At 46.2% G+C, this 16,240-nt stretch overlaps 1 protein-coding gene across 2 annotated transcripts in view; it reads left to right on the top strand.

The window, feature by feature from the left end:
* The window catches only part of PLEKHA7 (pleckstrin homology domain containing A7), a gene marked incomplete at both ends in the record, with an annotated part of 134,366 nt that overhangs the window by 73,917 nt on the left and 44,209 nt on the right, over positions 1 to 16,240 (top strand). For both annotated transcript variants that reach the window (XM_079707701.1, XM_079707702.1), the window contains 2 exons: positions 127 to 302; positions 13,971 to 14,441. In XM_079707701.1, coding sequence (XP_079563827.1) covers positions 127 to 302; positions 13,971 to 14,441 — 647 coding nt within the window. The remainder of the gene's footprint in view (positions 1 to 126; positions 303 to 13,970; positions 14,442 to 16,240) is intronic.

The raw sequence follows: 16,240 nt of genomic DNA, 5'->3' as shown, positions 1-16,240 counted from the left end.
CTGGGTGGTGCGTGGGCTTTTAGTCTGGAAGAAGGGAGAACCTGGCCGGGGCGTTTCTGGTTTTTGCTCCTGGAAGTGAGACGCGCACTAACCTCTCTGACCTGGGTTTCCGTCTTCTCCCTCCAGGCCGTGCACATGGGGATGCGAGCACTCATCTATAATAGCTCCACCAGGGGCTCTCAGGCCGAGCAGTCAGGCATGAGGACCTACTACTTCAGTGCCGACACCCAGGAGGACATGAACGCTTGGGTCAGGGCCATGAACCAGGCTGCACAGGTGCTATCTCGATCGTCACTGAAGAGGTCAGTCCCCATGGAGGGTCCCTGCCAGAGCGCTTCCTGCACAGGTGGGGGAACCCAAATAAGAACTCTTGGATGCCCAGAATTCCACCGTTCACTCACTCTTATTAAGCATTGCCCTCTCTTTGAAGTCCTTTTACTTTCTTTTTTTTTTTTTTTTGCGGTATGCGGGCCTCTCACCGTTGCGGCCTCTCCCGTTGCGGAGCACAGGCTCTGGTCGCGCAGGCTCAGCGGCCATGGCTCACGGGCCCAGCCGCTCCGCGGCATGTGGGATCTTCCCGGACCGGGGCGCAAACCCGTGTCCCCTGCATCGGCAGGCAGACTCTCAACCACTGCGCCACCAGGGAAGCCCCTGAAGTCCTTTTAAATGGTGACTTCTTCCAGGAGGAGACTGTTTACGGGGCCAGCACATGCTGCCGGCAGAGCTGGAAGGTCCCCTAGGAATTATCTAGTCCACTGTCCTCATTAAACAGAGAAACAGGAAGGGCTGGGAGGGTGAAATGACTGCCTGGGATACACAGCCTTGGTACCTGGTTGTATGTTTCTCAGTCTTTCTTCTCTTGAGTGTGGTGGAAAGGAAACCCTTGGGGCTAAGATTGGGGAGGAGGGAGCGGACAGACAAGAAAGATCTTGCAAACTGGAAACATGCCACCGACGGCCCACCTCGTGGTTGGGAGCTGACTTGGGAGCTGTCTTCCAGCTGCCTCTTCCCTTGAGTGGGCCAACCAGGGTACCATCAGGGATCTTGAAGTTCCTGAGTCTGTTGACTGTGGGTGATTCCCTGTGAGAAAGCAGAGGAGAAACATGAGTGGAGTCATGGGCTTGGAGAAGGTGGGGTAGTCCTGGAAAGTCAGGGTGCCTTTGGCCAGTCCTCATCTGACATGAGCCCCATTCTTCACTCTCTGGACACCTTGCTCTGCTTAGAGGCCTCTTTGAAAAAGATCTGTTAGTGAGGCCTCAAAACAAGAGTAGTGTCCTCCAGCAACCTAAAGACACGATTCTTCAGTAACTGCAAATGGGTTTCACATGGATGTTTTTATATTGTCCACCTTTTCCAACTCCTGTGTATGCGATTTTTGGTGTTAGTGGTACTTCCTAGCTTCATGATATCTTTCCTGAGACGATCAGACCTTTGGTATAGATAGTGACCTCCCTCAAGAGACCAGGTTTGGGTCAGGCTCTACCCTTGGAGCTTCCTAGAAACTCAGTCGAGCGTTTGTCATGCTGGGGTTTTTTTTTTCTGTCTATTTTTCAGTATCCTAGGCTTCAGGTGGGAATCATCTTTGTATATTCTGCACGCCTGACATATAGTAAGCTCTCAAGTGTCTGTTGAGTGAGTAAGTGAGAGATTGGAAGAATGAATGAATATGTTGAACAGAACAGGACCAAAGACTGTCCTGGAGGTTTCCCCGTGGGCCCTGAATCAGTAACTCTTAACTACAGGTATTCAGTCAGGTTTGCCTCTGCTTCTTAGCATTGTCATCCTGCCTGAATTTTTCTGTTGTGTCCATAATGATGATATGAAAGCCTGTGCCATTAACCTGCAGGCACTCTGTTCAGAGTGACATTGGCATTTCCACCTTCATCCTAGGAGAAGGAAACTGGGCAGGTTTGACACGACTTACTCCTAATGTACATGCTCACTGTTTCCTAGTTTTTGTTGTTCATTCTTTTTTTTAAAAAATTTATTTATTTATTTATTTATACATACATACGTACATACGTACAATAAGTGAAGACATTCCCTGGTGGTCCAGTGGTTAAGACTCCACACTGCCAATACAGGGGGCACAGGTTCGATCCCTGGTCAGGGAACTAAGATACCACATACCACGTGGCGTGGCCAAAAGAAAAAAAAATCAACACAATAAAGGCAAGAAAAATTAACAATTAAAAAAAGATGCAGAAAATAAAGAGAAATATCCTTGGTCACCTTCCCAGGGTTACCTCTGTTACCAAGTTAACAGTGATCCTTTTAAACTATTTTCTATTCATATATGTGCTTATATAAATATAGAGGAGTTTTTTGTGCTTTTTTTGTAGCATGAATGATATTGATCTTGAAAATCATTCGGTTTCGGTGTATATGGGCTACCTTTGTTTTTGACTGTTGTATGACACTTCATAAGGTAGAGGTACCATAATGTAGTTAAGCATGTGCCATATCTTGGATAGTTTATTTTTTGTCCTCTTTTACTGTTGTAGGTAGTTGTGTAATGAGAAACTTTCTACAAGCCTCTGCGTGTGTGAGGCTTTCAGATTGCTAGGTCAATATACAATGCATTTTTAATTTTAATCAATACCACCAAACTGCCCTTTAAAGAAAGCTAGTGAGAGCTTTCACTACTAGCTTTTCACTACTAGCTCTCACCACAAGTGAGAGCGCTCATTTCCCCACATCTTTGCCAACAGTTGATATTATCAATCTTTTTCATTTTTGCTGAGCTGCTGTGTAGATAAATGGTATCTGGTTATTTTAATGTGTATTTTCATGATGGTAGGGACCTTTTATATTTATTGATCATTTGTATTTCCTCTGCACTGAATTGCTGGTACCTATTCTCTGCCCATTTTTCTACTGAGTTGCTTGCTTTTCCTCGGTGCTTCCTTTCCTACATGTGCTGATATCTGCCCAGTTAGGAATGCAGCTTAGCCTATTGCAGAGGTTGGTTATAGGCTCTCCAGTCTTGTTATTTAGTCTGTAATATTCTGGCATTTTCCCTGTTCTCTTGGATTCCTCAGAGATCACCTGAGAGGTTTCTTGAGCCCATCTCCGAGTTCCCTTAGGGCCCTGGCATGCTAACAGCTGGGCCTTTTCCATCTTCCTCCCCACCTTGGTCTTTCAGTCTCTCTTAACCAAGGTGGTTCTCATATTCATGATGAAGTTCATTCATCTTGATGAAGTTAAGGAACTAAATCCAGAAGTTGAAGAATTCAACTTTATTTGTGCTGTGGTCATCTTCCCAAGCAGAGATACCTATGTCTCATATTTTTTTTAAGTTCTCCCCTTCTTTATTTTAATTCTTAGAAAATTTTGTTTTATTTTACTTTGCTTTAAATAAACAAACCTCAGTCCCTTCTAGACTTTAACATTTCTGTAGGCATTCATGTAGGCCCATTCCACTGGATTTGTATTTTATCTCTGCTTGATGCATTTCTTGTGTCCTTTTATAACGTGAGCTCTGAGAGCTCCCTGTGTTTTTACATTGGTTTCTTTCTACCAGCAATGTTAAATGGGTTCATTCTTGTGTCCCAGCTTTGCTCAGTTCTTCGTGCCTGACTAGGGCACTGGGTCAAAGATAACTTGAGAATGAGATCAGGCTTAATAGGAAAAAGTGCTGTGATTGGTAAGTGATGTCTGCCTTGAACCATTCAGGATGAATTTGCTAGCTGAGATTAGGATTTTTTTGTTGTTGTTTTTTTACTTTTTCCTACCTGAAGATTTTGTAATTAACTCTCAGATTTTGGTTTTAGAGGGGCTCCTTCCCTTCTCCACTGGGCTGCCTTCCAGATCTCAGGATATTTTTATTGTCCCTAGCTTTTTTTTTGCGGTACACGGGCCTCTCACTGTTGTGGCCTCTCGCATTGCAGAGCACAGGCTCCAGACACGCAGGCTCAGCGGCCATGGCTCACAGGCCCAGCCACTCCGCGGCATGTGGGATCTCCCCAGACCGGGGCACGAACCCGTGTCCCCTGCATCGGCAGGCGGACTCTCAACCACTGCACCACCAGGGAAGCCCCCTAGCTTTCTTCTGAACTTTTAAAATGTGTTCTTACTATGCTCTTAATAAACTCTTAAAATCCCATAATCATCTTTGCCCAAGGTTTCTTCCCCATTTAAAAAAACAACAACAACTTGTTATACCTTCTGACGCAGATGAAAAGCAGAATAACATTTCCTCTTAATTTTCTGAGAGATGAAGTTGTCAGCCAAGGAAATTCAGACTTATTAAATGTTCTATTTTACCAGAATAAGACGTTCAGACATTTGGTTAGTTAGAAGTGTTCATCGTGCAGGACTACATCTTGCCTCTCCTCCACTTTGGTGATCTGCTCTGCAAAACCTCCATCTCTGTTACGTGGGTGGCCCCAACCATAGCTTTTTGTTCTCTCCCTCCTTGTTTCTCACCCAAAGGCTTCTATCCTTATTCATACAGGCAAACGCTTTCTTTATGAATGTGGTACAGTAGGACTTCTGACTGCAGGTAAAAGAAAATGCAAATTTACCTTAAAAGGGGAGGAATTTATTGATTCATGTCAGTGAAAAGTTCAGGATAGCTTCTAGCTTTAGAAACAGTTGGGTTCAAGGCTCAGACAGTATCATTACAAGTAATTCTCTCAGGCTCTGCCTGCCTGGGCTGGATTCATTCTTAAACTCCATGTGGAGGTCCCTGGCATATCTAGGACCTGGTGGCTAGATAGCTGCAGTAGCCCCAGACTTGTGTTGTCCAAGTTAAGTTCAGCAGGAAAGAGCCAGAGTCTTATCCAGAAGCTCTGAGGTCTTATTCTGATTAGACAGGCTTAGGTCACATTGATTCCCAAAATCACATACTGTGGCTAGGGAATGCATGTACTGATTGGCACAGACCTGGGATACATGCTTCACTTCTGAGATCTAGACCATGGGGACTGAGAGCCAGGTAGGGGTGGATTCCCAAGTAATGCTAGGGTTATGGGCAGAGGAAGGAGAAATGACTTGATGGGATGTGGTAAACGAGATGCAGGCAACCAATATCCAGGCCACTTCCTACTGTATCAATTTCTCTTGCCTTAAGTACTAATTCCTCCCAGAATTTAGTCTCTGAAGTTGGGTAGACCGGGGTTTAAATCCCAGCTTTACTACTTTCTAGCTGTGTCACTTGTGCAATTTAGGTATGCTTTTTAAACCTCAGTTTTTCTAAGTTATCGGATTTTTGCAAAGATTAAATTAAATGAGTGTATAAAGTGCTTACTTCACACGTTGCCTAAGACATAGTTGATACTCCATCTCAGATGTGCTAGCTTCCATAGGGTTTGGTTTAACAATGTCATTGGGTCTTTTTCCTTTGCACCCTTCCAGTTTCATCGTTAATCCTCTGGATTACATTGATGATGAATCTCCTGTGAGCAAATCATACTGTCTCCCTTGCCAGGATGTGCCCATCCCCTAGCAGTGTGAGTTGTGGCTCAGCAATCCAGGCTGCCTCCAGCGCTGTCCCTCAGCCTGCCCCTCGCCGCTCTCCTCCTCCAGCCTCCTCCTACATCCTCTAACCACAGAGGGTGCTGAGCACCCTTGCTGCACCTCCTGCCTTTGTCCTCTTGTTTCCTACACAGGCTTCAGGGTCTCTTGATAGACAAGTATTCTTGAGACCCCAGCCCTGTGCTGTAAGGAGCACCGAGCACTGCTGCCAGAGCCTCCCCTCTACCTCCTTCTGTCCATAATTTCTTCTCCCCTATTTCCATGTTCTTCCACTTACCAGACTTTGGATTCTGGTTTTTGATTCTCTACAGCCTCCTTGAAATTCGTCTTCTGAGTTCCCCCCGTTGAACTGGTTATTCTTCTCTTGTCTAAGGATGTCTTGTTCTTTCCAGTAAGCTAAAGCACTAAGCAAGGAGGTCAGCTTGTCGTTACAGTTCACAAAACTGACAAGCAATTCAGACAGGAGGGGCTATCGGAAGACAACTTATCTCTTTTTATCAGTTTCCAAACCTCTCTGTGGTGGTCTGTGGTGTAACTATAGTCCTGTCTTGGGACTGAAGGAACTTATAGCCTAGTCACCTTTGGCATAAAATCCAATCTCCTTAGTAGGATCCCTGCCTGAGTCTGGTCCCTGCAGATGCCTTTGGCTCACATTATGCTATTCCTTATCCTCTCGGCCCCAACCATACTCAAATTATTGAATTGGGTGCATTTGTCTGTACTTTTGTCCACTTAGTCTTTAATTCTACAGTTATTTATTGAGGGCATATTGTGCGTCAGACACCGTTAAGCATACTGAGAAATACAGCAGTCTTCAATAGAGAGGCAAAGTCCCATGCATTCTTGGGTGGGTGGGGGGAGAGAGACCGTATCCAGGCAAACAAATCAACAAGATGATTTTCTGTCATGATCTATGCATGAAGGCAGTAAAATGGAGTGATGAGATGGGGAGGACTAAGGGGCAGGGAGTAGCCACTTTTGTTTGGGTGGTCGGGGGAGGCCTCCATATGGGGAAGGTGTGGAGGTGAGGCCTGATTGATGCAGGAAAGTTGCATATGTAAAACTTCGAAGAAGAGTGTTCTGGGCAGAAGGTATGGCACTTACAAATGCCCTGAGGCAGGAATGAGCCCGGTTTATTCAAGGAACAGAAAGCTAGGGAGTTGTGGCCGAATCAAAGCGAGCTAGGGGGAGAAGAGACTGTGGTGAGCTCTGGCAGGTAGATGGAGGTCCATATCGTGAGGCCCAGGATCCCTCTGGGCCTTGCTCATCTGCTGCCCTGGCCCTCACCCTTATTAGGACAATTCAGCACAGCCTTCAGGTCCCAGCCTATGCATATTTCTTCCTTCTTTGACCCTCAGTGTGTCAGATGCCTCTGCTTATAGCACTCTTTCGTTCCTTATGCGTAGAACTTTCATGTTAAAGTTATGTTGACCTGCTTTCTCACCGTCACCCTGCTAGACTGTACGCTCCTTGAAAATGAGAATAGTCCTGGCACATAGTAAGCGTTCAGTTAATGGATGGGTGTGTGGATGTTTGGCTGGCTGGGCACGTGGGTGGTTGGATGGATGAAGAAAACTTCTACCTGTAAGATGTTCAGATAAGAACTTGGGGTGTCTGAGAGCAGTCTGAGCCCTGCTGTGTGATTGATTGTGGGGAATCAGCCTGCCCAGAAGTGGCCCACACATTTCTGGCTATCTACACTCTCTTCAGAGCATGGCATCTTTGGCCTTCCAAACTCTGATCACTTTGGTTCAAGTGTGGCAGGACAACACCTGAGGTTGGACAAGCCCCTTGGACCCTTGACAGAAGTAATTTATAGACATGTTTTCAGCCCAGGTGCAGGGCTTTGGGGTTGGATCAGATGGAATTTGAGTCCTGCTTATGTCACTGGTTGCATGATTCAGAGCAAGTTGCTTAACCTCTCTGAGTTTCACATTCATTACCTATAATGAAACAATAATATCTCTAGCTTTGTGCAATGATAAGAAGAGATAATGTATTTAAAGTTCTTAGCTTAACTTACTTTTGCAGTTAGTAAGTGCTCACCATAGTCCCTCTCTTTCAGTAGCGACAATTTATTGTAAGTAACCTGGTGCTCATGTGAGTGCCCTCAGCCTCTCTGGGCTTGACAGTACTGACCTTGCAAGATTGTTGTAGGGATTAGAGATGGCTATGTCAGGTTCCTGGCACACAGTAGGACGCAGCATATAATAACCAAGCATTGGCCACAAAAAATGAATGACCCAGACTGTAACTGCCGTAGAGAGATGGGAAGTGAGTGAGCTTGGTGCGTGCCAGAGCTCCAGACGGGCTCGGGTTGGTCTGTGACAGTTGAGCGTTACTTACCCAGCTAGAAGGAAGAGGGAAGGATTCTCCGGGCAGGAATGAACAAAGTGAGGCGACCTGGCAGCCATTATATATCTTTCCTTTCTTCTTCGTCTGGTTTGTCAGGTTCTTAAAACTTCACAGGGGACTTTGCCAATAGCCACTCTGCTGAGGCAAGTGACAGCCTCAGGTAGGAGTCTGGTGTTTCATTTATCCTTCAGTCTCACTCTTCTCTGGGGGAGGACAGGCCCTCTTCTTGTTTATTTAGAGCAGAGCGTGAAAGGCAGCAAGTTATCTTCCCCCATCCCAGGGGAACTGCCCTATTTAACTCTGGGGAAAAGTAGAAACCAATTCCTGTCTCCATTTCTCTCCAGCTATTTCCTTCCTCAAATCTAGGAACTAATTCAACTGAGCAAGCCTGCCTTCATGCTCCCTAGAGACTTTGGACCCATTCTCTTCAGCCTTTTATACAAGTCTATGGACTGTGCTCAGGGTGGGTTCTAGCTTTTGAGCCCACTGTCCTGAGCCTTGGGGTCAGTGCTCAGGAACTTCTGCCCTTTACCTGGCTCAGACCAAACTCTCTAAGGATATCAGTGGCCTGACCCTTGTTCTTGGGCTATTAGTTTGGTCATTTAGGTATGGTGAGTAGGGAGGGATCCTCCAGTGGGATTGCGACAGAAAGACTGTCTGCCAACAGGACCAAGGTCCAGCCAAGCTCCTACAAGCTGTTGTTCCTTTTCTCATCCAGGTCTTTGAATGAGATTTCAGGTGTGTGTGTGTTTAACATTAAGATAGAAGTAAATATTGTTCCTTATTTCCTGGTGAGATAAAGGGTTTGGAGGCAGAATAAAATAATAGCGTACAACTGCTTGGTATGATCTGTTTACTTCCAAGTTCTTGTGAAGGACAGGAATAAGATAGAAGTATCCTCAGTCTGAGATAGGTGCTCTTCCCACTTGCAGGAGAAAACAAGGATTTTCTCTAAGCAGGCATAAAGCATTGCTGTGATGTGCTGAAAATGGGGGGGCCCAGTCCCTGCCAATGATGGGCTCAGCCCCCCTTGTATCAGTTAGGGATTGCGTTTGGTTGCCAGTAATAGAAGAACCCAACTTAGGGTGGCGTAATCAAATTGGGTTTTAGTTTTCTCACTAGCAGGGATCCAGAGTTAGTTAATTTGGGCTAATATAGTAGCTCCATGATGCTGTCAGGGACCCAGGCTCTTTCTCACTTTCTACCCAGATTTTGGCAGGTGGCTTTCGTCCTCATTTTTGTCACCTTGCAATCCAGCATAGAGTCTAAATTCCAGGCAGGAAGAAGGGAAGGGTTAGCTAAGAGAGCCAAGTGTTCCTTCTTTTAAAGGCTTTCCTGGAAGACCCATCCAGCAATTTCTGTGCACATCTTATTGGCCAGATTTATGTTACACCGTCAGCTCCAAGGGAGGTTAGGAAATGTAAGTTTTTTGTTGGGTACATTGCCACTTTGAAAAAACTGGGGCAAGGAAGAAGGAGGGAATAGATATTGGAAGCCAGGACATTTGCATTTGAGGACACGCTATGTGCCAGCCCCGGTGCGGTGCTCTTTCCGTGCATTGTCTCCTTTAATCCTCAAAACGACCCAAGGAGGCAGGGGTTGTCCCCATTTTGCATATGAGGAACCTCAGACCAGAGAGGTCAGGGACTTGCCCAAGGTCACCCAGCTTCTATGGGCCAGAGCCAGCTCTTGAATCCAGGTCTGACTGGCTCTAATCCTATGCACTCTGGGTTTGTCAAGCTTGAGAAGTGACACATGTGGCCAAAATGGTCACCAAATGTCAGGAATTCCCTGTGTTTTTGAATAGTCACTGATTCCGGGTGCTCACAATGATAGTAATGACCTGCACAAGAAAGGCTTGTGTCATCTTAGCTGAACATCTGCTTCTCTGAAGTTGAAACCATCGCTGAAAGCCAAGGAATACTTCATTCTTTCCCACCACTGTGCTAAATTGAGCATTGCAAATCTGTTGTGACAGATCTCCTGATTTGAGAAGTCATGTGTTACATTGGTGGGAATGCAAGGAGACAGGGAGAAGACCAAAAAACACTTTTGCCTTAAATCCTGTAACTTACTAAGTTAAATGTTTGTCAGGTAAGGTGGGGGAGTCGGGAACATTCCCTTCACCTTTCTTACCTGCAGCCAGAGCCTGAACGTTTTGGACACAAAGGCATACTCTCTGAGGTGAGTCCCAGCAGCTGTGGAAATAGAAGCTGTTCATAACCCCGAGTATTAGGGCCTAGAAAGTTGCCAGGTAGCAAGCAGACTACCATTCTTTTAGCCATCCTCTAAAGGTTTGTTTTGCAGTAAATGCTGGTGTCAATCTGAGAAAAGGGTTTATCTTTCTCAATCAACTTTATATTCAGGACGTGTTGGCATGTATTGGAGTGTGTACACTCATATGTACACACACAGTAGGGACTAATATTTGTAGTTACAAGTTAATTCCAAGGTTAGTAAAGACTGGCAAACTCCGTGATTTGGGTCAGCTTATGAGAACAGTATTAAATGTGGTTACCATGATTAAATCAGGCTTTAGGATTGTCTGGGTTTGACGGCAGAGGCTATTTTCTCTACTACTTTCTTATATCCCCTAGTGCCTGTACCAGTGGGGATATATAGGTTCTCAATAAATACATGGAAGTTGATTGGTAAAGAAAGAAAAATCCCCGTTACAGTTGGTTCGGCTAAGACATGGTACCCACGACCCCTGGGTTCTGAGGTTGAAGAAATCCTCTTATTTTATTTTATTTTATTTTAAAATTTATTGTATTGAAGTATAGTTGGTTTACAATGTTGTGTTAGTTTCTGCTGCACAGCAAAGTGACTCAGTTATATATACATTCATTTTCATATTCTTTTCCATTCTGGTTTATCACAGGATATTGAATATAGTTCCCCGTGCTATACAGTAGGACCTTGTTGGTTATCCATTCTATATGTAATAGTTTGCATCTGCTAATCCTAAACTCCCAATCCATCCCCACACCTCCCCACCCCCTGCAACCATAAGTCTGTTCTCTATATCTGTGGGTCTGTTTCATAGATAAGTTCATTTGTGTCATATTTTAGATTCTACATATCAGTGATATTATATGGTATTTGTCTTTCTCTTTCTGAATTACTTCACTTAGTATGCTAATCTCCAGGTCCATCCATGTTGCTGCAAATGGCATTATTTCATTCTTTTTAATGGCTAAGTAACATTTCATTGTATATATGTACCACGTCTTCTTTATCCATTCATCTGTTGATTGAAGAAACCCTCTTTTCCCTTCAATTCTAATGTCATCCATTTAGGTGCATGCTCGTTTTACTACATGGCTTTTATGACAAGGGGCTGTTTATCTTTGTGGTGGGAATAACAAGGAGGTACAGTTACTTTGGTCTCACAATTGGAGTAAGCAGGTTATAAAGCTTCAGTATCTTGGCTGGGGTGTGACCCAGAGGGCAGCCAGAGCTTTAATCTTCTAGACAGCAGCCTAAGCACACCACTAAGGGGTGGTTTCCTGAATTTGAGAAACAGTAGAGAAGATAAAGGCCAACTTAGATGACTTGAAGACTGGGGTTACACTGATGTGGTGATGGGAGGGAGGATTAAAGGAAGAAAAGAAAGACAAAGTTAAAACCTGTAATGTGTACATTGTGGAACGGAGTTGTCCCTTTAAAAACTTACGGTAAGAATTGCTTTTTCTTAAAGTGCAGGTCCCTGAATATTTCCCATATGTTCTACTATTTGAGCTTATAGACTCACTGGACTTTAGGAATGGAAGGGTCCTTGGAGATCACCATCTAAATATGTCATTATAAAATGATGTAATAGGACTCCTTCTGCTATAAGTAATGGAGACCAAACTCAGACTAGCTTAAGTGAGAAACAGAATATATTGATGCCCAACCAAAAAGTCCAAGGATATATCTGGTTTAGGTATGGCTAAATCTAGGAGTTCAGGTCAAGTCTTTAAGATTCTATTTCTCTCCGTCTGCTTTTCTTGGTGTTGGTTTCACTCACAAGTAGCTGCTTCCCATGTAGTCGTAGCAGCTCAAGACCAGCTCCAACCAGAGTCCTAGAGCTAACTCTGATTGGCCTGGATTGGGTGATGTGTCAGCCTCTGAGCCAGTCACTGAGACTTTGGAGCCTCAGCTCCACAGGGACTTGTAGAGTCAGCAGCACCTTTTAAACCGCAAGGACTGAGCGTGGGGGAGGGTGATCCCCAAATGAAACTTGAAGCACTGTTAGAAGAAGGGTTGGGAGATGGGGGGAAGATGTCCCCTAGTGAGGGATAGAAGGAGGTCCAGACAAGCGTCCCCCACCTCCCCACAAAGCTTTGGGCTTTCATGGAGAAGTCACGAGCACATGGACATGAGACGGGAGATCGCTTTTCTCAGTTTCCATGCCTAAGTTAAGGCCAACAGTTCAGCCTGCACACACTAAGAAGCAGACCTGTGTTAGGGTTTATATTTTCACTGTACATTGACATTTTAACCAGCTCCCTGACTGGATTGATCTGCCCTGAATCAGTGCTGATTATTGGTAGCTGAGGTTCTGAGGTATGTTGCAGGGACACCTGAGGTCTGGCCACGGAGACGTAAATGCAGCAGCATTTCCATTGTTCGTTCTCCTGTTGAAGTGGAGAACCCTCAGGCTTGGCCATTTCAAGGAGTGATGGATGTCTAGACCAGGACCTTTTTACCAAGGAGCACAAGTCGACCAGCTGCCCATTCAAGGTTCCCTGGTAATTTTTCTGGTCCTTCTGAGCTAGGCTGGAGTGGGTTCCCCTGCCTCCCCAGTCTAAACTCTGCTAAGCTCATGGAGCTGCTGCAGCTGTCTCTCTGGTATCAAGTAATGAGGAGGCAGACATAACTAGGACCCAAGGAGGTGGGGAGAAAGGCAGCTTCCAGTGCGAGGTGGGCCATGAAAGAAACCTGCCCTTCTCTATGCCTCAGAAGCTCTTTAGCCTCGGTTCACGTCCTCCCCTGTCATCCCCACCCCGTTCTCCTTTGCAGCTTCCAGGTCTGCGTATGTGCAAATCATGGACATGCATTTGGCGAGGCAGCAGAGAGCAGTGGCTACAGCACATGGGCTCTGCAGTCTGCCTGGGATTAAGCCCTGGTGTCTCTCTTTCCCAGCAGTACGGTCTTGGGCAAATCATTTATCTTCTCTGTGCCTCAGTTTCCTTATCTCTGAAATCTGACTAATAATTCTTCAGAGAATTGTTGTCAGGTCAGTGTTCTTGCGTTCCTGTTTGAGCAGTTCCCCGACAAGATAGATAAGTAGTCATATAGAGAGACTGCTGGGCTTCCCTGGTGGCGCAGTGGTTGAGAGTCCGCCTGCCGATGCAGGGGACACGGGTTCGTGCCCCAGTCTGGGAAGATCCCACATGCCGCAGAGCGGCTAGGCCCGTGAGCCATGGCCGCTGAGCCTGCGCGTCCGGAGCCTGTGCTCCGCAGTGGAAGAGGCCACAACACTGAGAGGCCCGTGTACCACAAAAAAAGAAAAAAGAAAAAAAAAAAGATTGCTGTGCCAATTCTCTACTCACCATCTTGGAAGAATGTTAATTATGCTGCTAATTGTACTTTGGGCTGTGCTGGATGCCAGTGGAAGAGACCCTGGGCTCAGGAGCCTTCTATCCAAGCTGATCTGCCCCAGACAGACAGGTGGACAAACAGCAAAAGGGAAAGGCATGAGAATAACACATGTACCATTTATTTGTTCATTGGTATTTATAGAGCTCCTATTCTGTACCGTTATTTCATGGAAGGTCTGGGCATACAATGAATGGCCAGCTGGGCCTCTGGCCTGAAGGAACTCATAGTCTACTTGGGCGCTAGATGAGTAAACATGCAGTTATGGTCCAGTGTGATTAGTGTGATAGTGGGGTCAGCTGAGATCCTGATCTAGACTGGGTGTGTGTGTGTGTATGGTGGCTTCCTGGAGGAGGTGACGTTTAAGCCAGATCCCAGAGGAGTAGAAGTTAGGCCAGCAGAGTAAGGGAATAGGTATGAAAGGAGCTCCAGGCAGAGGGAAGAGCCCATGCAAAGGCCTGGAGGTAATTGGAGTGTAAAGTGTATCCTTTGGGAAGCCTTGGCTGGGGGTTCCAGTCTGGATCGGGCTGAACGTGCTGCTGTCATTGCAGGGACATGGAGAAGGTGGAGCGGCAGGCGGTCCCCCAGGCCAACCACACAGAGTCCTGTCGAGAATGTGGCCGCATGGGACCCGGACATGCAAGGGATTGTTCTCATCGCAACCACGAGGATTCCTTTGGATTCGAGAGGCGGGAGCAGGAGGAAGACCGGTACCGCTCCCAGAGGGACCCACTGGAGGGCAAGCGGGACAGGAGCAAGGCCAGGTCACCATACTCACCCGCCGAAGAGGATGCCTTGTTCGTGGATTTACCCTGTGGCCCGAGAGGCCAACAGGCTCAGCCCCAAAGGGCAGAGAGGAACGGTGTGCTGCCTGGCACATCTGGCCCAGGAGAGCAGAACGGGACTGGCGGGTACCAGCGGGCCTTTTCTTCCAGGACCAACGCTGAGAAGCACAGCCAGAGGAAGAGCAGCCTGGCGCACGTGGAGCAGTGGGCAAAGGCCCAGAAGGTGGACGGCAGGAGGTCAGTAATGAACTCAGGATCACTGCCGCTAACGAGCATAAAAATGTCATAAGAGTAGCTATCACTTACCCAGCACATGCTGGTACATGCCGGCCTTAAACTCTACCTCTGTTATCTCCATAAATCCCTGCAACAGCCTTGCAAGGAGGGGCGATAGCCTCAATTTATAAACAAAGAAATTGGGGCTTGGAGAAGCGAGGGAACCTGCCCAGGGCACACAGATAAGCAGCAAAGGCAGAGTTTAGACTCAGTCCGTGAGCCTCCCATGTGCACACGAGATTATATCGGGGGTAGGGGTTTCCCATTCCCCAGGGAGCGTGCCTTGAGACTGTCGGCATGTAGACAGTAACTGATCTTCTCCTCTTGCTTAGCTACTTCTCTGCATCCGGGAAATATTTGTAGCAGCTAGAGTAAATACAGATCCATGTTTAATTCCAGGCAGGTAGAGGAGTGCTCAGGCACTGTTGACATTAAGCTTTATTATACCCATTCCTTCAAGAAGTGGTTTTAATTATTTAGAGGGAATGCATCTCTTGCTATTTGCAAAGCACTATCTGTATTTTATTATAATTTTAGATTAATTAGGACACATTTGTGAATGTGAAGAATTCAGGGTCATTCCGCTTCCACATTGTCCTTAGAAGCCACTGTGTGTTGTCTTCACTTTGAAGACAGCAAATCTCCCTCGCCATCCTCAGGCTTCTAAAACAAACCTCAGACTGGAGACGAGATAGCAAAGTCGTGGTGCATTCAGAAAGCCCGCCAAGGGCTGGAGGGGCCACAGTGGATGTGTCAGAGCTCAGGCCAAGTCTGCCACAGGCCTGATACACATGCTTTAAAGTGCCGCTCTCCATTCTCCCTGCTGTGAGGCCCACACTTTCCACTGTGGGGTCTGGAGGCGGTGGTGCTCCAAGGGGAATAGGCTAGGCCTCTTTTTAGGTGGGTGGGGCTGTTGTGAATATGTGGGTGTCGTATGCATGTGTGGGTTGTGTAGCTTCTTTAATCTGGTCCAGGTGGGCTATTGTGAGGTTAGGTGGTGGAGAACTCACTGGGAGTTAATGGAAACTCCCTAAGCAGTTGGTAGACATTGTTGTGGGTCAGACTAGGAGAAGGAAGGCCCTTTGTGTTGTAGCTAAGATACCTTCCCATTCCCTCCTGGGACAGACCAGGTGTCAGTTCTGTTTGATCAGATTTTGTGTTTTATTGAAAATAGCTACTGCCCAAAAACACAGAGGAGGGAAGCTGCTATTCTTGGTGCTGGGCTAGGTAGACCTCCTAGGAGGTAGTTCTAAGTGACCTTACTGCTGAGTGAGATTGGAAAGCTGGCAGGGGTTGTATCGTGCAGGTCCTCATAGTCTAAGGTAAGGAATTTGGATTTTATTTGAAAAAGCAATAGGGAGAGCCACTGGAAGGTTTTAAACAGGTAAATGATGTGATCTGATTCACAAAGAAGATAAGAGCCTAGGGGAGAGGCTGTTGCAGTAGTCCAGCATGGTGCCAATGGAAATAGAAAGAAATAGATTTGAGGTACATTTTGCAGGTTGAAACAGAAAAGCTTGTCAGTGAATTGGATGTGCAGGATGAGAGAAAGGGAAGAGGAACAAGGATGACCCCTTAAACGTTGACTTAACAACCGGGTGGTTGCTGAAATGGGGAAGGCTTAGGAACAAGTTTTGGGGGCAAATCGGGGTTTCCATTTTGGGGACTTTTAAGTTTGAGAAACCTATTAACTATCCAGTGAGGGAGGTGTTAGGTTAGGCACTTGGATATGGATTGTGGTGTGGAGGTTTGACATTTGG

The sequence above is a fragment of the Hyperoodon ampullatus genome, assembly GCF_949752795.1.
Source record: "Hyperoodon ampullatus genome assembly, chromosome: 7".
Taxonomy (NCBI): domain Eukaryota; kingdom Metazoa; phylum Chordata; class Mammalia; order Artiodactyla; family Ziphiidae; genus Hyperoodon; species Hyperoodon ampullatus.
This window is presented reverse-complemented; position numbering and strand designations above follow the sequence as displayed.